Genomic DNA, 25,016 nt, shown 5'->3' with positions numbered 1-25,016 from the left:
CATATTTTCCATTCAAACCATCCTAGGACCATCAAGTTGCGAATTGAACGTGCGTTTTCAAGAAGCGTAGCCCAGATTCACGCGCTCGAGCATGCCACGTGACCGATTGACACAAATCGGTTACGCTGTGGTAGGTCAGCGGTAATCCGCGTAATGTCTTCTTTGGGTCGATAAACCGTTGAAGTCGGCACATGTCTAGTGGTATCCACGTTTCCGTACGCTGTTCGTACCATCCTTCAATCTGGAGGATGGACAGTGGAAATTCGACAAAAGTTTGTAAAACAAGTTCTTATCCCATTTTTTTGCAGCACTGAAAAAAATTGCCGATTTCGCTGGCGAGGACCAACAATTTATCGCCTTGGTTGTTGCAGGTATGCGCGTTGTAAGCCTTGCGTGTATTTACAGCGACAGCGACGAGCTTTGGTAACTGTACCTATCCCCCTCCTCGCTTTCATTCAGTCGCCATCTTCCTCTCTGGGATCTGGGGTGAGTATCTCCCGTCTTCGTTGCTCCCCAGGGATCCGACTCAGCGTTTCATCCTCGTCGGGTATTCCTGTATTACAAGCCACTGCGTGCACGCGCAGTTTCGCCTCACTAAAATTTCAGGCAGCCCAAAGAGGCGGCCGCCGGTCCATTCCTCTTTGAAAATCCACACGTCTTTTTATCGTTCGATGTTGGCCTTTCAGCCTTTTTGCGTAGTCGCTCTTTAAGCCCGTCAGTACTCTATAAATAATTACCAAATGTATGCAAAGGGCAGGGGCTGCGGATCGTGTACTTTTTACTGACAGAAGAGTTTCGCTACCCCTCTGCGAATTCAAACGACTCGCATCACCTTTTCACTGTCTGAAAATCGGTGCTCGTTACCAGAATTTGAAAAAAATTGCGTGCCCTTTATTCTGTGCAATGTATAAATTGACCTCGGATCACCTTAACAGAGGTACACGCGATCTGAGCAATATGAGAATTCGCCAACTGACAAAAACAGCAGGTGAAATAAAGAAAGGATACTTTTTTTCGGGCAGGTAAGAAGCGAGAATTAACTCGAAGAGACTATAGAATGAGGCAGCTAACCGGCGGGCAGAACCATTCCTTCGACTCGTGGCGGTCGTGCCAGTCGCATACCTTTCGTCTTACGATGCGGTGTCTCTCCGCTAGCCGCTTTGCAGATTGTACGGATAAATTTTGACCGAGTATAAGTACAGGCTTTGGTTAAGGATTGACAAGGCATTGCTACATGATACAATGAGTTAGCGATATATTTTAAGTGAAAAATGTCATCGACGTCGAACGATGCGCCGGTTCGATGAAGAACGGACGTTTTATTGAGTGTGCTGTATGTGTCGTGAAGGTGTCGTGCATGTGGTGACCTATCCGTTATTCTTGCGGATAGCCAGAAAATTTTTGCCGTCGGGAAAGTTGGATTTCAGCCTATGAGGTAAGTCGCAGCTATAGCATACATCGGCAGTTCATTTTGCAGTCGCTTCTTCTTCTCTTATATACGTCCGCAAGCCATATCCCTTCTCTTCAGCGCAAAGTTTACGCAATCAGCGATTCGAAAAAATTCGTCAAATTTTTAAAACCAAATCAGGGACAAGAGTTCGAAGCGCGTAGGCTCGTGCTTCAGAGAACGATTGTAAAACCATCTCATGAAAATGGAAATTCCTGTTTACTCATGGTGTTACGGTAATTAGTGGATCAAGAGGTAGGGCTGTGTTGTGCATAACCACACGCTCAAAGTAGGTAGGTAACCGGGTGATAACGGTTTTTTTTTTCCTACGCTCGAGTAGCTTACTGCCGTTAAACTATAGCCGTATAAAATTAACGCCGTTTGTACGCACGGACATTTCATTCTTGGGATGTCTCGCACCGAAATTTTGTCGGATAAGTACAGTTACTGATTAAGGAACAAAATCTATGTCGTTTGCTTTTGGCCGGCGAAGGACGAATTATTTTTTCTCTTATCAACGACGCTTAATTACCTCGGCATAAGTTACACTGCGGTACTTGAAAGAGTTGTTCAGTCGAGACGAGAGATATTCGTCAAAAATAACGTAAAGAGCATGGGAACAAAGAATATCGACCGCAGGGTCATTTTTTAGCCGTAGAGGGTTCGGCGATATAGACGAGTGTTTTTTCGGGGTCAGTAAACTGATACGTCTTTTTTTCCTCCAGCCCTGGCGAGACTAAAATCGCGCGCGGAAACGAGTTTCAGACTCGGAGATTTTAACGCTGGAATATGAAATGCCTCGTAGTCCGCAACGGATCCGGAGTTGAAGCAATGTTGTTTAAATCTTCTAATTCGCGATGCTGAAAATATTATCGAACGCTAAGAGTAGTGGATGCGTTGCAGATCGTTGTGGCCTAGAATCGTGACCTTTGTTTCCCAACCTCAAGATCTCGTATAACGGCATGGAAAGGAGTGACACTGAATCACCGGGATTGAATTTGAAAGGTAGCCACAAGAGTTCGTGAATAATATTGCCGAACGACGTCGACATTCGGAGTTTATCTAGAGAGAATATCACTTTGTACATATGTATACACAAGCGTCGAGTTATATAAATTTTATAGCATGTATTCATAGATATATCCGGAGGCTGACTGCGATGTAAAATTGGTTTTACGCAACTCTGTGATGGCGGAGAATTAAGGATCTTTTCAACTCTCATATTTTCAGTATGGCACGCGTTTACAGCCTGCCCAACTTATACCAGAAGACTTTCCCCTTGTTTTGAAGTTGTTAAAGGAGACATAACATGATTTATATTCACACGTACAACGGTCTTCGTCACGGTCTTTGCCTTAAAACTTTCCGCATTGCAGTGTTATATTGCGTACATAGGTACGCAAGTAGAGAGAAACCGTTCAATGTGCGATAACAATAGCCGGCTAGTCTTATCTCACTTGTTGGATAAATCTTTCAGCGTTTCTTGCAGCATCTATAGAACGGTTTTAAATCGAAATGCAACCGGCGACAAGGTGTCGAACAAGTTTTTACCGAGCAGCGACTATAGCTGCGTACAAGGTCCTTTGTTAATATGCTCGGAACAGGATATAGATGTCCTTCAGTGCAATCCGACAACTGTACCCAATCCATGCCTGACCAACTCGATGATTCTTTCATCGGTTATGAGATTTCTTGGGTATTCCAGGCAGCCAATAATTCTTCGATGAGATACTGATATTAGCGGGAAGACACGTAGTAGCTAGATTCTAGTCGATAGTTAGATTAATCGCAAACTTCCCGAGTCCCGCTACTTGTAAAAACAGTCTTTAGAACGCGGAAGTCTTGCGGAAATTTCCCCGTACCGCAAAACAGAAAATCTCGGAGATTGTCACTAGTAGAAGCATTTAGTCGTTGATCTCACTGCGGTCGAATCATGGAATGGTTAAATTATTTGAAGATGTCGAATTCAACGAGTTTTTACTGCTCTTATTTCTGAAACTTACAAGCTGTCAACTTTTGAAATCAATCCGAGGATCGTAAACGCCTGAGAATCGCTGTAACTGATCTCGAACGTCAGCTGGTACACGAAAAGTGAGAGTTGCTCCAGCAGCGGCGTGTAGCGCACCTCGATTTAATTGTAAGAAGTATTAAACAGAAGAGCGAAAACTGCCGGACATTATCTCGCGCACAATGGTTACGTTGCGAAAGATTTTCGTGGCGTCGTATATTCATATTGCGCACTACACCACATTGTGAATATCCCGCAACGACCATGCAATTCCCCCTATCTGGTTTTCAGTCTCTCGTTTTCCTAGCAGATACACGCCTAAGACCCACCCGTTAGAAAGCTGCGGGCAGAAAGTGCGTCGCAATAGAACATAATGAGTTATACACACGTATTTTTCTTCTCGTTTACCGAACGACATCCCGTGCTTACGGTACGGCCACAGAGCAAAACCTTTCAGACCTGAAACGGAAAACGATTTCTAACGGCTTCGCGATGCCTGCACGTAGCGCATGAGAGTGCTCCCCATCACACTGTTCGATTCCTTATATAGACGGTCTAGAATCAGCGAATAGTTGGACGCCAGGTATATGTTCCAGTTGCACCGCGAACGCTAAACGTGGGACGAAGCAGGCTGAGAATCACGTTTTGCCAGTTGCCACCCACGCTCGGGCATTGCCACGGTCGTATTGGCGATGGCTTCGGCAAAAAGTCTCTTAGATGCACGTACTGATCTTGCTGTCATGTCGGTAGCAAACACCGTAATCTAGTTTCTTATCAATGGCCAGCTAATTTAACGCTTGACTGTTGTCAACCAGGTCAGGATGCTGACAATTCTGCTCGTGCTCGTCGCCACGAGTTCCTCCGTTCGAGGACAAGTGGTGAACAGAGCACCGCACTTTATACCTGGTGGAGATATGGCTCGTCTGGCCGTCTCCGAGAGCACTTCACCTGGAGCGCCAGTCTACACTCTCCAGGGTGAGGACCCCGAGGATTCCCGAGTGCACTATTCCATCAGTGGAGAGTACTTCACGGTGGATAGAGAAACTGGCGTTGTAATCCTTAGGAAGGCGTTGGATAGAGAGACCCAGGATCTGATAGAAGTCATCATTAGCATAACTGGTACCAAATTAAACCGTTATCGAATATGTCACAAATGCACTTTACGTTTGTAACTCATAACCAGTGCCGCATAGTTTAACAGGCCACAGCTAGCCGATTCTGCAAGTGAATGTCGGTTGGCAGGTGCTGCAGAATATTCTCATTGGTTAATTCACTCAGTGTACGATATTGAATGGTAAAAGTGTTTCGACACTTGTTCGGACATTGTTCGAGCTACTTACTACTCAATTCCAGAAATACACACCCAGTCACACTTATTTATTCTAAGGTCATAGGCGTTTTATTTCTTTTCAGATGAGGGTATTGCGGGTTCTGAACCTAATACAGTATCTCTTCGTCGAGAGATAGCCGTTCTCGACGAAAATGATAATCCACCGGTTTACCATGGTCGTCCGTATGCTGCCAGGGTTCCCGAGAGTGCAAAAGTAGGCAGTGTGCTACTTCCTTCGGGCACCATAACTGTCACTGACGAAGACGGAGGCGTCAATGCTGACGTTGTTGTACGGTGTGCAGCATCGTCCCGAGATGACGACGTTTGCGAAGTCTTCCATGTCAATACGGAAAAGGTTCGACATATGGAAAAAAATTCATTTCAGCTGATACTAGTAGGCTGCCAGAATCGTCGATTCAAATGAACTGTGTTTTACTTCCAGTTAGCGGAAGGTCGTTATGAGGTTCGTATAACGTTGGCGAGTCCCTTGGATTACGAAAGAAGGAATTCCTATCTCATCAATCTTGTCGCCGTTGATGGAGCCAGTGATCCAGCGAAAAGACTACATGCCAGAGCTACTGTTGCTGTCGATGTTTTAGATGTTCAGGTATGATTTCTGACCCAATTATGGTAGCGGTGATCTTTGACAGAGGAGTACAAACTGCCACAAGGCTTACTAATGCTTTTACTGTCGTTTAGGATCAGCCGCCAACATTCTTGAACGCTCCATACAGTGCAGCTCTTCCTGAAAATACCCCAGCAGGACACACTGTTCTGACAGTTAGAGCACGGGATGGTGACACCGGAGAACCGAGGCCTTTGCTGCTCAGCCTCGAGGATGACGATACAGGGCATTTCGAACTCGCGGTCACGCGAGAAGGAGACATCAGTGTCGGAAAGTTGATGACCACCAGTGCCTTTCTAGACCGTGAAGATACGAACATTTTGCAAAACGGGGGAATTTATACGTTCACAGTGAAAGCTACTGAACTGATAAATAACGAGATTCCAGCCGATACAGCTACCTCAGTTATTACCATCGTTGTCACAGATGTCGACGACCTTGCGCCGGTCTTTAACAGCGATTCATTTTCCATAAAAATTTCAGAGGATATCGGTATGGATACACCGTTACCAGGTAAGGCTTGGTGAATAAATGCATTCCGGTAAATGTTCTTCTGTTTATTTGAATGAAATGCTTAGTTTGTTGATTCTGACATAAGTGCGTAAGACTCAGGATGGTTTCAAATTATTTCACAGGTTTAAATATGGTAGTCAGCGATGGTGACGTTGGTGACAATGCAAAGTTCTCCTTGGCTTTAAGGGATGCACCTGGATATCCAAATATCAGCCAAGCGTTTTCAGTCAGTCCTCAACAGGCTCAGGGAAGAGTACCTGTCGTTGTGAGAGCGAATAATAAATCGGTCTTGGACTACGATGTTGAAGATGAAACAAAAAGAACATTAGAGTTCGACGTCACGGCTTCTGTAGCTGGTAAAGTGGTGAGTTGTTGAATTTGCCATGCGTCACGTTCACATGTAGAAAAATTTATCACTTACTAGCCACTATTGTCTGGGGGATGAAAATTGTTGAATTTTCTTTGAATTTTTTCGAAGGTTGCATCGTCCAGAGTACACATTAAGCTTTTAGACGCGAATGACCACAGTCCAGAGTTTTCGCAATCAGTCTACAAGCTCGCAGTACCTGAGGATGCAGTCCCAGGTACTCATTTCGGTGAAGTATTTGCAGTAGACAAAGATAGTGGAGAGTTCGGAGAACTAACTTACAATCTTCGTGGTTTTGGTACTGACAAATTCGGAACCGACCCAAAGAGAGGTGGGCTTTCTGTTGCGAAGGCACTCGACTACGAGGTTCAAAAGTCTTACTCATTAACAATGGAAGCCAGGGATGGCGGAGGCAGAGTTTCAACTGTCAACATTCTGATCGAAGTCCAAGATGTGAACGACAACGAGCCCATCTTTGAACAGAAAGAATACTCGAGAACTGTCCGCGAAGAAGCATTGAGTTTTGAACCACAGTTATTCGTCAGAGCTACGGATGTTGATGGTCCAACTCAGGGGGATGGAAAAGTGACGTACTCGATCGGTCATCATAATAGTATGACGGAAAATGTTTTTAAGGTATTAAAGATTCCTGACTGTGAATTTTTTCTTATCAGAAACAATATAACGATTAATAATCTTGCGTCCTTAGGTTGATCCAGAAACAGGTGAAGTCGGGATGCAAAAGCCAGCACGATCTGGCGATACAGAACGCGGTCTCTACGAACTCAGCATCAGAGCAACTGACAAAGGAAAGCCACCTCTGTACTCTGAAACCAAGCTCTTCGTCCGCGTTGGTGTTCCTGGTAATCAGAAACCCATATTTCGGGGTAACTATAAAGCTGGAGCACCGGGACCCAACACTTATCGGGCACGTCTACTGGAAAACGCTACACCTGGGACAGAAGTTGTTAAAGTGACAGCGAACGATCCTGATGGAAGAGATAGCTTACTGCAGTATTACATTGCCAGTGGGGCGAAGGATAACTTCGTAATCAACCAGAGGTACGAGAGCTCGAAAACATTTTAAATTTTAAACCTCACAAATAAAAGCCGAGAGGCTTAATTTGGTTTTTCAAACTTGTGGAAATTTTAAAATATTTTTCTTGCAGTTCCGGTATTATAACGGTTTCACCGGACGCAAGACTGGATATGGAATCCGGTGGAGACAAGTACAATGTGATCGTGTATGCAGTTGATTCTGGAACACCGGTTAGAGAGACGGCTACTACAACGGTAGCTGTGAACATTATCGATGTTAATAACAAGCCACCTGTTTTCAATAACTCGACGTATTTAATGTACGTATCGGAGAGAGCCGCCATTGGTGAGTATGAGTTTCAGTGATCAGACATCTGCGATTATCGGATCACAGTCAAGTTCAATGCATATCTTCCATTGCAGGTGATTCCGTTCTCAGGGTTACCGCAACTGATCCAGATTCTGATGCGAACATTGAGTATACTTTGATCGAGCCGATCAGAGCCGTTGACAAGACAGGAGTTGCTTTGAAAAGTACAACTCCGTACGATTACAAAACAGCATTTAAAATAAACTCTACCACTGGTTTAATAACAGTTAATCAGGTTTTGGATTACCAAGTCGCGGCGGTAATTATTCTCACGGTTCAGGCCAGAGACCTCAACGCTGTTGTTGACCAGGAGAAACAGGTCACCGAAGTTGAAGTCACGATTTACGTTCAAGCCTACAGTGACGATAATCCGATTTTCACGAATCCTGGATGGTCAGCGAATAATCCAGTAATTCGCGTGTCAGTTCCTGAAGAGCAACCAGTTGGAACGACTCTGCTGATGCTGTCTGCCAGGGAACCAGCGACTGGTCGACCGGTTGAAACGTTCGAATTGATTCGTGATGACGATGACGAAGGTTACGTTAACGTTGGGGTTCAAAGCGGGAACGTAGTCTTGAGCAAAAGGCTGGATTATGAAAATCTAGGCGACAAGGTACAAACCAAAAATGGTTCTCGATGAATTCGTCATTATGTGGATGTAACGGATGATCAATTTGTCCTTTTTCTGACCAGATTCTTCGCTTCAAAGTTCGAGCCTTGGCCAGAGATTACGAAATAAGTCGAAGCATGTCGGAAGCTAAGGTGATCGTGTCAGTGCTAGACATAAATGACAACAGCCCGATTTTCAACCAAAAAGACTATAAAATTTCCGTACTCGAATCGTCCGCAGCATCTAAAATTATCCTGAATGTCAAGGCTACGGATATGGACAGCTCGAATACGGAACAGGAAGTGAAGAGAGGGTTTGGCGAAGTCAGATACGCTTTGACCGGTGAAAATGCAAATTTGTTTGAAATCGATCCAATCAGTGGAAACATTCTCGTGAGTATAGAATTCAATTTTCTTTCAGTAGTAGTCAAAATATTGATTGTATTTTTTTTGTGACATTCAATTCTTGTTGTAGATCGCAGCTAACACAACACTTGACCGAGAGAGACAATCCGTTCTGCGATTCTATGTTATCGCTACAGATATGCCTCAGGGTGGCGCGGAGCAGAAAACTAGTCGAGCATTAGTCACCGTTGATATTTTAGATGTGAATGACAACGCCCCGAGCTTTCCTCAGGAGTCTTACACAGCTGTGGTACCAGAAAATGCGCCAGCAGGCATCAGCGTTGTAAATATTACTGCGGTTGATCCTGACGAGGGTAAAGGAGGAACGATTCACTTTGAGATTATCGACGAAGGAGAAGCTAATGGTAGGTATTTTTTCATTCGAGGTGTTTATTGGAGCACTGATTAGTTGGATGTGCTACTGGTACCTTTAACATCTCGTGATCGTGCTGCTCAGGTCTCTTCAAGATAAATCACTCTACCGGCGAAATCTCTTCTGCTGGGCAACTGACTGGCAAAGGAAGAACGGAACCTTACAACATGCGAGTCAGGGCTCAGGATGGAGGAGATCCTGTCCTTTTTACGGACGTTGCGTTGGTTCTTTACATTGGTGACGTTGTCAGCAATGACGGTGTTCCCCTTATCATCAGGCCAACTCTGGACGAGGTGGCTCATATCGCGGAGAACTCGACTACCGGAAGTCCGGTCTTTCAAGTCGTTGCTTCGGATCCAGATGATCCAAATTTACCGAACGGGAAAATAACCTTCAAGTTTCTTGAGGAGGGAAATTTTGGGAACGACGCAAGTTCGTTCAGCATTAACAGTGAGACTGGGTTAATAACGACGAAAAAGCTATTAGACCGTGAAACCAAAGACAGCTACACGCTGATTCTCGTAGCTCAGGATCTTGGCGATCCCCCCCAGCAAGCGACTCGTATTCTTCAAGTGATTATAAACGATATTGACGACCACAAGCCGCACTTCAAGCGAAGCTTAGACAGTCCGCCAGTGGAGATCAGCACTTATGAGGAAGTTCCAATCGGAACAAATATCGGAGTCGTCGAAGCGGTTGACGAAGACATCGAGGAGAATGGGATGATCGATTACGTAATTGTATACGGAAACGAAGCTGGCCTGTTTTCTATAGAAAGATCGGAAAATAATTCTGCAATAATAAAATCGACAGGGCGATTGGATCGTGAACAATTTGACCGCCACCTTATCACCGTGAAGTGCTTCAAGTTTCCAATAAAAAAATCTGAGCTCACACCAAAGCCGTACAATCGGCAAGATCCTTCTGAGCGGCAAGTCTTGATAAGGATATTGGACATTGACGATAACAAACCTAAGTTTAAAAAAGGGAATTTCACGCTGGGAGTTCGACTGAACGTACCAATTGACACCAGTCTTTTGACGTTGGAAGCCACGGACGCAGATTCGGACGCCTTGCCGATGAACTACAATATGGGTGACGTATCATTTACTTCAGTTGTCGATCCATCGATATCGCGAGAGAAAATGACCTCTATATTTTCGCTAAATCCGGAAACTGGAGAGCTAAGGACAACCAGTTCAATGACAGGATTCGCCGACGGTTTTATGGAAGTTCCGATATCGGCGAATAATTCCGTGACGCCAGGAAGAGAGACGAACATCACAGTGAAGATTTTCCTAGTACGAGACCGAGACATGCTTAAGTTCGTCTTCTCCAAGCCTCCAGTCGAGGTGAGAAAATCGTTGGAGAATTTTGAGCAGGCCGTGCAACAGGCCTTGTCGCTTCCCGTTGAGGTGAACGTCTACGACACACAGTTTTATTCGAAGGAAGATAATTCCTTGGACTTTTCGTCGACTAGTTCGTGCTTCCAAATGGTTGGAAAGGAGTCCTACGATCTCAACGAAATGAAAGCCTTGTTAACAGACCCTAAAAACGAGGAGTTGAAGCGGGTGTATCAGCAGTACAACGTCGGTACGGTTCAGCACTGCGCTGCTCTCGTTGCAAGGGCCGATGCCTCTATGACACAGATGTGGGTACTTGCCATCGCTGCTCTGGTCGGGATTGCCGCGATTATTTCCAGCTGTACGCTCTGCTGCATGCACGCAAAGTGAGTAAAATTACTTTTGAATTAATATTTTACAACGCGTTAGTACACAGAGAAGATACGAAAAGATGAGTGCCGAATTTTCGTTCGAGACTTATAATCTGAAAAATGCACAGAGGTTATTATTCGAATGAATTGAACGTCATTTCTACTTTCTGCTGATGTAACAATAGTAATGATTCTTACAATTTTGACGGCTTTTTACGTTTTTGAGCTTCGCGAATCCGAAAAATAAGTTTTTAGAGAAATGTCGGTTTGGATATCGATTTAGCGGTTTGTGCGACAAACTCCCGGAATAATCCTGGATAATGATCGATGAAAAAATCTGGAAATCACAGGACTTCATAACCAAATGATAGGCTTGAAGATTTTTACTTCACTGTGTTCCCCACAAGGTTTTCCTCTTTAGTTGCTCGTAGTAGTTGTTTAGTTGTGTAACTTTCTTTGTGAAAAAAAACTAACTTCCCCCAGCGGTGAAATCCAGCAAGTATATGAGCAAGCATAGAGAGTGAGAAAGGAGTATGTGATCTCTCTTTGTACTCTGTGACCCATATAAAGAGAAGATACACCTCTATCTACAACTCGTCACTTGAAATAATGCCGGAAAAATTGGAAGAACATCGTAACGAAAAGATCCAGTACAAAGTACTTCTACTCTATAAAGTTCTATTGAGTGAGTAAGAGCAGTGAATCGAAAGTAATAGTAAAAAATCTACGAATTTTTTAACGATTTTTCCCAATTTTCTCAGCTATTGGACCGACGAGGATCTCGAAGCCTTTTCCGAAATCTTTGATGTCTGAGTAGTCCACAAAAGGTCACACATATCAATTCGGTAACTAAAATTTTTTTGCACAAAGAAAAAATATTGCTATAGACTTTTCTCTAAATTTCAACGATTTTGAAAAACAAATCTTTGATGCAATGTATCAATGTAGTTTTGCCGGGGGAATCAATTGCCCACACTCCAAAAACGCTGCGAGCAACGGATCAAAAGTTAGAGCCAAAATACATGAAACTGGAACAGGGTTAGCGGAAAGGTGGAGAAGAATAGTTGCAACTTCGAAGCTACCAAGTTTCAGATGTTTATTTAATATGCCTCGATTCCAACACAAGTGTGTGTGTGTCACTGTGAAGTGATTAAACAAGTGACCGAATGGTATTAATGTGAAAGACTAAGGAAAATAAGAAAGTATGATTCAACATTGGGTTATGATATGAGTTATTAAAATAGGTCAGAAAAATGCGATATACAACATCTTAAGTAGAATATGACAAATTATGTATCAGTTGGTCGTTATCGTCGTAAGTACGTATAGTTGAGGTGACGACTTGCCTACAAGCGCAACGCATTTCTGTAATAGACGATATATTATGTATAACATTGCCTTCTGACTATTTTATGTAACCTGAATTGATGTAACTGCACGGATGTGAATTAAATCACCTTTCTTCAAACACATTTCCCACAGGGCATTGGTTGCTTTTTCTGGTTTCCTAAGAGTACACTTAGTGTAGAGAAAGTCCGTACATCTATTTCAAGACAATAATCGTCTGGCTCCGGAATTAAAGAAGAGGTGAAAGAACCGTTTTGATCTTTCAGTCCAAAATTTTAAGATTTTCAGGCTGCTTCTCAGCTGATTTTCCGACAAGGTCTTGGTTGTGTTTTCTGGTTTCCTGAGGCCGCAATTGCTCTGGGAAAGGCCTTTAAAACCGATGCGAAAACAAGAATTTTTCGGCCCCGAAATCGTGGAAAAAGTAAGCCCTTTGTGTTTGTGGCGAAAATTTTCGGGATTTCCAAAAGTGCTGAAATCAGGTCTTTCGTGCACTTTTCCGACGTGATTTTGAAAGAGAAATCGATTGGGGGCAATCCGAATACGCTGCGAGCAACGGATCAAAAGTTAGAGCCCAAAAACCAGAACCTGAATTTTCGATATTTTTCAGCCGGTTCTCTTTTCGTCGTCATTTCTCTGCTGTTGGTCCTACGCTGCTTTTGCTGCGTTTTCTGAGTTGCTGAGAGTCCAATTAGTCAAGAAAGAGCCATCCGAATCGAATCTGAGACCAAAAGTTTTTTGCCCAAAAAAAAAGTAAGGCTAACCCCTTTGTGTTTTTGGCGAAAATTTTCGCGATTCCCAAAAGTGCTGGAATCAATTCTTTCGTGCACTTTTCCGACGTAATTTTGCGAGAGAAATCGATTGGGCGCAGTCCGAATACGCTGCGAGTGGTGGGTCAAAAGTTACAGCCAAAAAACCAGATCCTCAATTTTCGATATTTTTCAGCCGGTTCTCTTTTCGTCGTCATTTCTCTGCTGTTGGTCCTACGCTGCTTTTGCTGCGTTTTCTGAGTTGCTGAGGGTCCAATTAGTCAAGAAAGAGTCATACGAATCGAATCTGAGACCAAAAGTTTTTTGCCCAAAAAAAAAGTAAGGCTAACCCCTTTGTGTTTTTGGCGAAAATTTTCGCGATTTCCAAAAGTGCTGGAATCAATTCTTTCGTGCACTTTTCCGACGTAATTTTGCGAGAGAAATCGATTGGGCGCAGTCCGAATACGCTGCGAGTGGTGGGTCAAAAGTTACAGCCAAAAAACCAGATCCTCAATTTTCGACATTTTTCAGCAGGTGCTTTTTTGCTCGCCATTTCTCTGCTGTTGGTCCTACGCTGCTTTTGCTGCGTTTTCTGAGTTGCTGAGGGTCCAATTAGTCAAGAAAGAGTCATACGAATCGAATCTGAGACCAAAAGTTTTTTGCCCAAAAAAAAAGTAAGGCTAACCCCTTTGTGTTTTTGGCGAAAATTTTCGCGATTTCCAAAAGTGCTGGAATCAATTCTTTTGTGCACTTTTCCGACGTAATTTTGCGAGAGAAAACGATTGGGCGCAGTCCGAATACGCTGCGAGCAACGGATCAGAAGTTACAGCCAAAAAACCAGATCCTCAATTCTCGACAGTTTTCAGCAGGTGCTTTTTTGCTCACCATTTCTCCGCTGTTGGTCCTACGCTGCTTTTGCTGCGTTTTTTGAGTTGCTGAGGGTCCAATTAGTCAAGAAAGAGTCATACGAATCGAATCTGAGACCAAAAGTTTTTTGCCCAAAAAAAAAGTAAGGCTAACCCCTTTGTGTTTTTGGCGAAAATTTTCGCGATTTCCAAAAGTGCTGGAATCAATTCTTTCGTGCACGTTTCCGACGTAATTTTGCGAGAGAAATCGATTGGGCGCAGTCCGAATACGCTGCGAGCAACGGATCAGAAGTTACAGCCAAAAAACCAGATCCTCAATTCTCGACAGTTTTCAGCAGGTGCTTTTTTGCTCGCCATTTCTCTGCTGTTGGTCCTACGCTGCTTTTGCTGCGTTTTCTGAGTTGCTGAGGGTCCAATTAGTCAAGAAAGAGTCATACGAATCGAATCTGAGACCAAAAGTTTTTTGCCCAAAAAAAAAGTAAGGCTAACCCCTTTGTGTTTTTGGCGAAAATTTTCGCGATTTCCAAAAGTGCTGGAATCTATTCTTTCGTGCACTTTTCCGACGTAATTTTGCGAGAGAAATCGATTGGGCGCAGTCCGAATACGCTGCGAGTGGTGGGTCAAAAGTTACAGCCAAAAAACCAGATCCTCAATTTTCGACATTTTTCAGCAGGTGCTTTTTTGCTCACCATTTCTCTGCTGTTGGTCCTACGCTGCTTTTGCTGCGTTTTCTGAGTTGCTGAGGGTCCAATTAGTCAAGAAAGAGTCATACGAATCGAATCTGAGACCAAAAGTTTTTTGCCCAAAAAAAAAGTAAGGCTAACCCCTTTGTGTTTTTGGCGAAAATTTTCGCGATTTCCAAAAGTGCTGGAATCAATTCTTTCGTGCACTTTTCCGACGTAATTTTGCGAGAGAAATCGATTGGGCGCAGTCCGAATACGCTGCGAGTGGTGGGTCAAAAGTTACAGCCAAAAAACCAGATCCTCAATTTTCGACATTTTTCAGCAGGTGCTTTTTTGCTCACCATTTCTCTGCTGTTGGTCCTACGCTGCTTTTGCTGCGTTTTCTGAGTTGCTGAGGGTCCAATTAGTCAAGAAAGAGTCATACGAATCGAATCTGAGACCAAAAGTTTTTTGCCCAAAAAAAAAGTAAGGCTAACCCCTTTGTGTTTTTGGCGAAAATTTTCGCGATTTCCAAAAGTGCTGGAATCTATTCTTTCGTGCACTTTTCCGACGTAATTTTGCGAGAGAAATCGATTGGGCGCAGTCCGAATACGCTGCGAGTGGTGGGTCAAAAGTTACAGCCAAAAAACCAGATCCTCAATTTTCGACATTTTTCAGCAGGTGCTTTTTTGCTCACCATTTCTCTGCTGTTGGTCCTACGCTGCTTTTGCTGCGTTTTCTGAGTTGCTGAGGGTCCAATTAGTCAAGAAAGAGTCATACGAATCGAATCTGAGACCAAAAGTTTTTTGCCCAAAAAAAAAGTAAGGCTAACCCCTTTGTGTTTTTGGCGAAAATTTTCGCGATTTCCAAAAGTGCTGGAATCAATTCTTTCGTGCACTTTTCCGACGTAATTTTGCGAGAGAAAACGATTGGGCGCAGTCCGAATACGCTGCGAGCAACGGATCAGAAGTTACAGCCAAAAAACCAGATCCTCAATTCTCGACAGTTTTCAGCAGGTGCTTTTTTGCTCGCCATTTCTCTGCTGTTGGTCCTACGCTGCTTTTGCTGCGTTTTCTGAGCTGCCGAGGGTCCAATTGGTCAGATAAGGGTCGTTTAAAACGAATCTGAGACCAAAAGTTTTTTGCCCAAAAAAAAAGTAAGGCTAACCCCTTTGTGTTTTTGGCGAAAATTTTCGCGATTTCCAAAAGTGCTGGAATCAATTCTTTCGTGCACTTTTCCGACGTAATTTTGCGAGAGAAATCGATTGGGCGCAGTCCGAATACGCTGCGAGTGGTGGGTCAAAAGTTACAGCCAAAAAACCAGATCCTCAATTTTCGACATTTTTCAGCAGGTGCTTTTTTGCTCACCATTTCTCTGCTGTTGGTCCTACGCTGCTTTTGCTGCGTTTTCTGAGTTGCTGAGGGTCCAATTAGTCAAGAAAGAGTCATACGAATCGAATCTGAGACCAAAAGTTTTTTGCCCAAAAAAAAAGTAAGGCTAACCCCTTTGTGTTTTTGGCGAAAATTTTCGCGATTTCCAAAAGTGCTGGAATCAATTCTTTCGTGCACTTTTCCGACGTAAGTTTGCGAGAGAAATCGATTGGGCGCAGTCCGAATACGCTGCGAGTGGTGGGTCAAAAGTTACAGCCAAAAAACCAGATCCTCAATTTTCGATATTTTTCAGCCGGTTCTCTTCTGGTCGTCATTTCTCTGCTGTTGGTCCTACGCTGCTTTTGCAGCGTTTTTTGAGCTGCCGAGGGTCCAATTGGTCAGATAAGGGTCGTTTAAAACGAATCTGAGATCAAAAGTTTTTTGCCCAAAAAAAAAGTAAGGCTAACCCCTTTGTGTTTTTGGCGAAAATTTTCGCGATTTCCAAAAGTGCTGGAATCAATTCTTTCGTGCACTTTTCCGACGTAATTTTGCGAGAGAAATCGATTGGGCGCAGTCCGAATACGCTGCGAGTGGTGGGTCAAAAGTTACAGCCAAAAAACCAGATCCTCAATTTTCGATATTTTTCAGCCGGTTCTCTTTTCGTCGTCATTTCTCTGCTGTTGGTCCTACGCTGCTTTTGTTGCGTTTTCTGAGCTGCCGAGGGTCCAATTGGTCAGATAAGGGTCGTTCAAAACGAATCTGAGACCAAAAGTTTTTTGCCTAAAAAAAAAGCAAGGCTAACCCCTTTTATGTTTTTGGCGAAAATTTTCGCGATTTCCAAAAGTGCTGGAATCAATTCTTTTGTGCACTTTTCCGACGTAATTTTGCGAGAGAAATCGATTGGGCGCAGTCCGAATACGCTGCGAGCAACGGATCAGAAGTTACAGCCAAAAAACCAGATCCTCAATTCTCGACATTTTTCAGCACGTGCTTTTTTGCTCGCCATTTCTCTGCTGTTGGTCCTACGCTGCTTTTGCTGCGTTTTCTGAGTTGCTGAGGGTCCAATTAGTCAAGAAAGAGTCATCCGAATCGAATCTGAGACCAAAAGTTTTTTGCCCAAAAAAAAAGTAAGGCTAACCCCTTTGTGTTTTTGGCGAAAATTTTCGCGATTTCCCAAAGTGCTGGAATCAATTCTTTCGTGCACTTTTCCGACGTAATTTTGCGAGAGAAATCGATTGGGCGCAGTCCGAATACGCTGCGAGTGGTGGGTCAAAAGTTACAGCCAAAAAACCAGATCCTCAATTTTCGACATTTTTCAGCAGGTGCTTTTTTGCTCACCATTTCTCTGCTGTTGGTCCTACGCTGCTTTTGCTGCGTTTTCTGAGTTGCTGAGGGTCCAATTAGTCAAGAAAGAGTCATACGAATCGAATCTGAGACCAAAAGTTTTTTGCCCAAAAAAAAAGTAAGGCTAACCCCTTTGTGTTTTTGGCGAAAATTTTCGCGATTTCCAAAAGTGCTGGAATCAATTCTTTCGTGCACTTTTCCGACGTAATTTTGCGAGAGAAAAAGTTAAGCGCAGTCCGAATACGCTGCGAGCAACGGATCAGAAGTTACAGCCAAAAAACCAGATCCTCAATTCTCGACAGTTTTCAGCAGGTGCTTTTTTGCTCGCCATTTCTCTGCTGTTGGTCCTACGCTGCTTTTGCTGCGTTTTCTGAGCTGCCGAGGGTCCAATTGGTCAGATAAGGGTCGTTTAAAACGAATCTGAGACCAAAAGTTTTTTGCCCAAAAAAAAAGTAAGGCTAACCCCTTTGTGTTTTTGGCGAAAATTTTCGCGATTTCCAAAAGTGCTGGAATCAATTCTTTCGTGCACTTTTCCGACGTGATTTTGCGAGAGAAATCGATTGGGCGCAGTCCAAATACGCTGCGAGTGGTGGGTCAAAAGTTACAGCCAAAAAACCAGATCCTCAATTTTCGACATTTTTCAGCAGGTGCTTTTTTGCTCACCATTTCTCTGCTGTTGGTCCTACGCTGCTTTTGCTGCGTTTTCTGAGTTGCTGAGGGTCCAATTAGTCAAGAAAGAGTCATACGAATCGAATCTGAGACCAAAAGTTTTTTGCCCAAAAAAAAAGTAAGGCTAACCCCTTTGTGTTTTTGGCGAAAATTTTCGCGATTTCCAAAAGTGCTGGAATCAATTCTTTCGTGCACTTTTCCGACGTAAGTTTGCGAGAGAAATCGATTGGGCGCAGTCCGAATACGCTGCGAGTGGTGGGTCAAAAGTTACAGCCAAAAAACCAGATCCTCAATTCTCGACAGTTTTCAGCAGGTGCTTTTTTGCTCGCCATTTCTCTGTTGTTGGTCCTACGCTGCTTTTGCTGCGTTTTCTGAGCTGCCGAGGGTCCAATTGGTCAGATAAGGGTCGTTTAAAACGAATCTGAGACCAAAAGTTTTTTGCCCAAAAAAAAAGTAAGGCTAACCCCTTTGTGTTTTTGGCGAAAATTTTCGCGATTTCCAAAAGTGCTGGAATCAATTCTTTCGTGCACTTTTCCGACGTAATTTTGCGAGAGAAATCGATTGGGCGCAGTCCGAATACGCTGCGAGTGGTGGGTCAAAAGTTACAGCCAAAAAACCAGATCCTCAATTTTCGACATTTTTCAGCAGGTGCTTTTTTGCTCGCCATTTCTCTGCTGTTGGTCCTACGCTGCTTTTGCTGCGTTTTCTGAGTTGCTGAGGGTCCAATGAGTCAAGAAAGAGTTATACGAATCGAATCTGAGACCAAAAGTTTTTTGCCCAAAAAAAAAGTAAGGCTAACCCCTTTGTGTTTTTGGCGAAAATTTTCGCGATTTCCAAAAGTGCTGGAATCTATTCTTTCGTGCACTTTTCCGACGTAATTTTGCGAGAGAAATCGATTGGGCGCAGTCCGAATACGCTGCGAGTGGTGGGTCAAAAGTTACAGCCAAAAAACCAGATCCTCAATTTTCGACATTTTTCAGCAGGTGCTTTTTTGCTCACCATTTCTCTGCTGTTGGTCCTACGCTGCTTTTGCTGCGTTTTCTGAGTTGCTGAGGGTCCAATTAGTCAAGAAAGAGTCATACGAATCGAATCTGAGACCAAAAGTTTTTTGCCCAAAAAAAAAGTAAGGCTAACCCCTTTGTGTTTTTGGCGAAAATTTTCGCGATTTCCAAAAGTGCTGGAATCAATTCTTTCGTGCACTTTTCCGACGTAATTTTGCGAGAGAAAACGATTGGGCGCAGTCCGAATACGCTGCGAGCAACGGATCAGAAGTTACAGCCAAAAAACCAGATCCTCAATTCTCGACAGTTTTCAGCAGGTGCTTTTTTGCTCGCCATTTCTCTGCTGTTGGTCCTACGCTGCTTTTGCTGCGTTTTCTGAGCTGCCGAGGGTCCAATTGGTCAGATAAGGGTCGTTTAAAACGAATCTGAGACCAAAAGTTTTTTGCCCAAAAAAAAAGTAAGGCTAACCCCTTTGTGTTTTTGGCGAAAATTTTCGCGATTTCCAAAAGTGCTGGAATCAATTCTTTCGTGCACTTTTCCGACGTAATTTTGCGAGAGAAATCGATTGGGCGCAGTCCGAATACGCTGCGAGTGGTGGGTCAAAAGTTACAGCCAAAAAACCAGATCCTCAATTTTCGACATTTTTCAGCAGGTGCTTTTTTGCTCACCATTTCTCTGCTGTTGGTCCTACGCTGCTTTTGCTGCGTTTTCTGAGTTGCTGAGGGTCCAATTAGTCAAGAAAGAGTCATACGAATCGAATCTGAGACCAAAAGTTTTTTGCCCAAAAAAAAAGTAAGGCTAACCCCTTTGTGTTTTTGGCGAAAATTTTCGCGATTTCCAAAAGTGCTGGAATCAATTCTTTCGTGCACTTTTCCGACGTAATTTTGCGAGAGAAATCGATTGGGCGCAGTCCGAATACGCTGCGAGTGGTGGGTCAAAAGTTACAGCCAAAAAACCAGATCCTCAATTTTCGACATTTTTCAGCAGGTGCTTTTTTGCTCACCATTTCTCTGCTATTGGTCCTACGCTGCTTTTGCTGCGTTTTCTGAGTTGCTGAGGGTCCAATGAGTCAAGAAAGAGTCATACGAATCGAATCTGAGACCAAAAGTTTTTTGCCCAAAAAAAAAGTAAGGCTAACCCCTTTGTGTTTTTGGCGAAAATTTTCGCGATTTCCAAAAGTGCTGAAATCAATTCTTTCGTGCACTTTTCCGACGTAATTTTGCGAGAGAAAACGATTGGGCGCAGTCCGAATACGCTGCGAGCAACGGATCAGAAGTTACAGCCAAAAAACCAGATCCTCAATTCTCGACAGTTTTCAGCAGGTGCTTTTTTGCTCGCCATTTCTCTGCTGTTGGTCCTACGCTGCTTTTGCTGCGTTTTCTGAGCTGCCGAGGGTCCAATTGGTCAGATAAGGGTCGTTTAAAACGAATCTGAGACCAAAAGTTTTTTGCCCAAAAAAAAAGTAAGGCTAACCCCTTTGTGTTTTTGGCGAAAATTTTCGCGATTTCCAAAAGTGCTGGAATCAATTCTTTCGTGCACTTTTCCGACGTAATTTTGCGAGAGAAAACGATTGGGCGCAGTCCGAATACGCTGCGAGCAACGGATCAGAAGTTACAGCCAAAAAACCAGATCCTCAATTCTCGACAGTTTTCAGCAGGTGCTTTTTTGCTCGCCATTTCTCTGCTGTTGGTCCTACGCTGCTTTTGCTGCGTTTTCTGAGCTGCCGAGGGTCCAATTGGTCAGATAAGGGTCGTTTAAAACGAATCTGAGACCAAAAGTTTTTTGCCCAAAAAAAAAGTAAGGCTAACCCCTTTGTGTTTTTGGCGAAAATTTTCGCGATTTCCAAAAGTGCTGGAATCAATTCTTTCGTGCACTTTTCCGACGTAATTTTGCGAGAGAAATCGATTGGGCGCAGTCCGAATACGCTGCGAGTGGTGGGTCAAAAGTTACAGCCAAAAAACCAGATCCTCAATTTTCGACATTTTTCAGCAGGTGCTTTTTTGCTCACCATTTCTCTGCTGTTGGTCCTACGCTGCTTTTGCTGCGTTTTCTGAGTTGCTGAGGGTCCAATCAGTCAAGAAAGAGTCATACGAATCGAATCTGAGACCAAAAGTTTTTTGCCCAAAAAAAAAGTAAGGCTAACCCCTTTGTGTTTTTGGCGAAAATTTTCGCGATTTCCAAAAGTGCTGGAATCAATTCTTTCGTGCACTTTTCCGACGTAATTTTGCGAGAGAAATCGATTGGGCGCAGTCCGAATACGCTGCGAGTGGTGGGTCAAAAGTTACAGCCAAAAAACCAGATCCTCAATTTTCGACATTTTTCAGCAGGTGCTTTTTTGCTCACCATTTCTCTGCTATTGGTCCTACGCTGCTTTTGCTGCGTTTTCTGAGTTGCTGAGGGTCCAATGAGTCAAGAAAGAGTCATACGAATCGAATCTGAGACCAAAAGTTTTTTGCCCAAAAAAAAAGTAAGGCTAACCCCTTTGTGTTTTTGGCGAAAATTTTCGCGATTTCCAAAAGTGCTGAAATCAATTCTTTCGTGCACTTTTCCGACGTAATTTTGCGAGAGAAAACGATTGGGCGCAGTCCGAATACGCTGCGAGCAACGGATCAGAAGTTACAGCCAAAAAACCAGATCCTCAATTCTCGACAGTTTTCAGCAGGTGCTTTTTTGCTCGCCATTTCTCTGCTGTTGGTCCTACGCTGCTTTTGCTGCGTTTTCTGAGCTGCCGAGGGTCCAATTGGTCAGATAAGGGTCGTTTAAAACGAATCTGAGACCAAAAGTTTTTTGCCCAAAAAAAAAGTAAGGCTAACCCCTTTGTGTTTTTGGCGAAAATTTTCGCGATTTCCAAAAGTGCTGGAATCAATTCTTTCGTGCACTTTTCCGACGTAAGTTTGCGAGAGAAATCGATTGGGCGCAGTCCGAATACGCTGCGAGTGGTGGGTCAAAAGTTACAGCCAAAAAACCAGATCCTCAATTTTCGATATTTTTCAGCCGGTTCTCTTCTGGTCGTCATTTCTCTGCTGTTGGTCCTACGCTGCTTTTGCAGCGTTTTTTGAGCTGCCGAGGGTCCAATTGGTCAGATAAGGGTCGTTTAAAACGAATCTGAGATCAAAAGTTTTTTGCCCAAAAAAAAAGTAAGGCTAACCCCTTTGTGTTTTTGGCGAAAATTTTCGCGATTTCCAAAAGTGCTGGAATCAATTCTTTTGTGCACTTTTCCGACGTAATTTTGCGAGAGAAATCGATTGGGCGCAGTCCGAATACGCTGCGAGCAACGGATCAGAAGTTACAGCCAAAAAACCAGATCCTCAATTCTCGACATTTTTCAGCACGTGCTTTTTTGCTCGCCATTTCTCTGCTGTTGGTCCTACGCTGCTTTTGCTGCGTTTTCTGAGTTGCTGAGGGTCCAATTAGTCAAGAAAGAGTCATACGAATCGAATCTGAGACCAAAAGTTTTTTGCCCAAAAAAAAAGTAAGGCTAACCCCTTTGTGTTTTTGGCGAAAATTTTCGCGATTTCCAAAAGTGCTGGAATCAATTCTTTCGTGCACTTTTCCGACGTAATTTTGCGAGAGAAAACGATTGGGCGCAGTCCGAATACGCTGCGAGCAACGGATCAGAAGTTACAGCCAAAAAACCAGATCCTCAATTCTCGACAGTTTTCAGCAGGTGCTTTTTTGCTCGCCATTTCTCTGCTGTTGGTCCTACGCTGCTTTTGCTGCGTTTTCTGAGCTGCCGAGGGTCCAATTGGTCAGATAAGGGTCGTTTAAAACGAATCTGAGACCAAAAGTTTTTTGCCCAAAAAAAAAGTAAGGCTAACCCCTTTGTGTTATTGGCGAAAATTTTCGCGATTTCCAAAAGTGCTGGAATCAATTCTTTTGTGCACTTTTCCGACGTAAGTTTGCGAGAGAAATCGATTGGGCGCAGTCCGAATACGCTGCGAGTGGTGGGTCAAAAGTTACAGCCAAAAAACCAGATCCTCAATTTTCGATATTTTTCAGCCGGTTCTCTTCTGGTCGTCATTTCTCTGCTGTTGGTCCTACGCTGCTTTTGCAGTGTTTTTTGAGCTGCCGAGGGTCCAATTGGTCAGATAAGGGTCGTTTAAAACGAATCTGAGACCAAAAGTTTTTTGCCCAAAAAAAAAGTAAGGCTAACCCCTTTGTGTTTTTGGCGAAAAGTTTCGCGATTTCCAAAAGTGCTGGAATCAATTCTTTTGTGCACTTTTTCGACGTAATTTTGCGAGAGAAATCGATTGGGCGCAGTCCGAATACGCTGCGAGTGGTGGGTCAAAAGTTACAGCCAAAAAACCAGATCCTCAATTTTCGATATTTTTCAGCCGGTTCTCTTTTCGTCGTCATTTCTCTGCTGTTGGTCCTACGCTGCTTTTGCTGCGTTTTCTGAGCTGCCGAGGGTCCAATTGGTCAGATAAGGGTCGTTTAAAACGAATCTGAGACCAAAAGTTTTTTGCCTAAAAAAAAAGTAAGGCTAACCCCTTTGTGTTTTTGGCGAAAATTTTCGCGATTTCCAAAAGTGCTGGAATCAGTTCTTTTGTGCACTTTTCCGACGTAATTTTGCGAGAGTAATCGATTGGGCGCAGTCCGAATACGCTGCGAGCAACGGATCAGAAGTTACAGCCAAAAAACCAGATCCTCAATTTTCGACATTTTTCAGCAGGTGCTTTTTTGCTCGCCATTTCTCTGCTGTTGGTCCTACGCTGCTTTTGCTGCGTTTTCTGAGTTGCTGAGGGTCCAATTAGTCAAGAAAGAGTCGTCCGAATCGAATCTGAGACCAAAATTTTTTGCCCAAACAAAAAGTAAGGCTAACCCTTACAGATTTTTTTGGTCCGAAAATCGCCGATTCCCAATCATGATATAATCGATATAATGATGACCAATGTTGACGTATTTTTGCGAGAGGAATTGATTGCGCATGTTGTAATGTCGCTGTGAGCAGCTGGTCAACAGTTACAACCGAAAAGTGAGACATTTTCGTCGCATCTTCTCAGCTGATTTTCCCACAAGGTTTTCGGTGTGCTATGTTGTTTTTCTTAGGCCGCAATCAATTGAGAAAGGCTTTTGTGAATCGATTGGCAGACCAAAATTTTCGAACCCTCAAGCGTAGAAGAAATAAAGTCAACCCCCTATGGATTTTTTACGTCCAAAAATCGCCGATTTTCAGTAATGATATAAGTCATGTTTTGAAGACCCTCGTCAGCAGGATTCCGTTAGAGAACACAAGTACGCATGTTCTGTACTCTACTGTGGAACACCATATATAGGCTGTATTATTTCGACTCAAGCTGTATAACTATGAATGCTGTCAATATATCACATTAACTTATTGAACGCATTCTTTCTCCTATTGCATGTCGATTATCATCAATATTCTTTCCCTCAGTACCTACTACGTAATCCGAAATATAGTTCACGACACACTGATGCTGAAAATTTCTTTGTTTCAGGTATAAGCGAAAGATGAAACATGCTCGCCTCCGTGAACAGCCACGACCGGCACTGAGCTACGTATCGGCCGGTCCACGCATGGTCAGTGCTGGGTCCCACACAACTTTGGGCCCAGGAACGATGGTTACTCTGGGTCCCCACGAGGGACCTTACGAGTGGGGAGCAGATGCTGCTCTCTATCATCCGAATACACTCAACTCCAGAGCGTAGAACGACTTTCTCGTGTCAAGAATTTATTGTCTGACCGCTTAAAGCATCAGCAGTTTTCAGATATGATGCATATCGAGATTCTTAATACCCTGCGAGGGGTTTGGTTTGGTTATTCTGAACTGCTCTTCGCCTTATTTTACTGTACAGAGAGTTTGGAGAATCATCCTCTTCGGAAGGCAGGAAAAGTTTTAAAAAACGGTGCTATATTGCAGTTTTAAATGTTATGTCAATATAACTAAAAGGGGAATTACGTTATCTATTACCGATAAAAATAAAGGTGAAAACCGGTTACTTAAAACCTATATATGTATGTTGCGAGACGTTTGTATGAGAAGAATGATTCACATTTTGTAAAGTACCTTATAAGGAGCGCTGAATGCGATAGTATATAAAAACACGGGTTTTCAGCCATTCGATTATTTAATTATTTTAAGCATCTGTGGAGATTGCGAAAATAGACGATAATCATACTGATAGTTATATGCCTCAATCCCATATGTAATATAAATTATGTTTAATAAATAAAAATTTATATTTTACAA

At 43.3% G+C, this 25,016-nt stretch overlaps 1 protein-coding gene across 2 annotated transcripts; it reads left to right on the top strand.

Moving 5' to 3' along the window:
• Nucleotides 1-1,101: 1,101 nt before the first annotated feature.
• LOC107220521 (cadherin-23) lies at nucleotides 1,102-25,016 on the top strand. 2 transcript variants are annotated; one of them, XR_006906431.1, is made up of 16 exons: nucleotides 1,102-1,435; nucleotides 4,271-4,574; nucleotides 4,869-5,140; nucleotides 5,228-5,392; nucleotides 5,485-5,923; nucleotides 6,046-6,287; nucleotides 6,402-6,926; nucleotides 7,000-7,352; nucleotides 7,460-7,674; nucleotides 7,752-8,311; nucleotides 8,392-8,700; nucleotides 8,783-9,077; nucleotides 9,170-10,814; nucleotides 11,283-11,484; nucleotides 11,561-11,644; nucleotides 11,748-12,260. XR_006906431.1 is itself a non-coding variant. In XM_046746834.1 (14 exons), exons 2-14 carry the CDS (start codon nucleotides 4,277-4,279, stop codon nucleotides 24,472-24,474), a joined length of 5,529 nt encoding a protein of 1,842 aa, XP_046602790.1. In that variant the 5' UTR covers nucleotides 1,102-1,435; nucleotides 4,271-4,276; the 3' UTR covers nucleotides 24,475-25,016. The 2 variants fall into 2 exon arrangements, 1 of the variants encoding a protein (XP_046602790.1); XM_046746834.1 differs by lacking the exons at nucleotides 11,283-11,484; nucleotides 11,561-11,644; nucleotides 11,748-12,260 and adding an exon at nucleotides 24,264-25,016.

The sequence above is a fragment of the Neodiprion lecontei genome, chromosome 1, assembly GCF_021901455.1.
Source record: "Neodiprion lecontei isolate iyNeoLeco1 chromosome 1, iyNeoLeco1.1, whole genome shotgun sequence".
In the NCBI taxonomy this organism is placed as follows: domain Eukaryota; kingdom Metazoa; phylum Arthropoda; class Insecta; order Hymenoptera; family Diprionidae; genus Neodiprion; species Neodiprion lecontei.
This window is presented reverse-complemented; position numbering and strand designations above follow the sequence as displayed.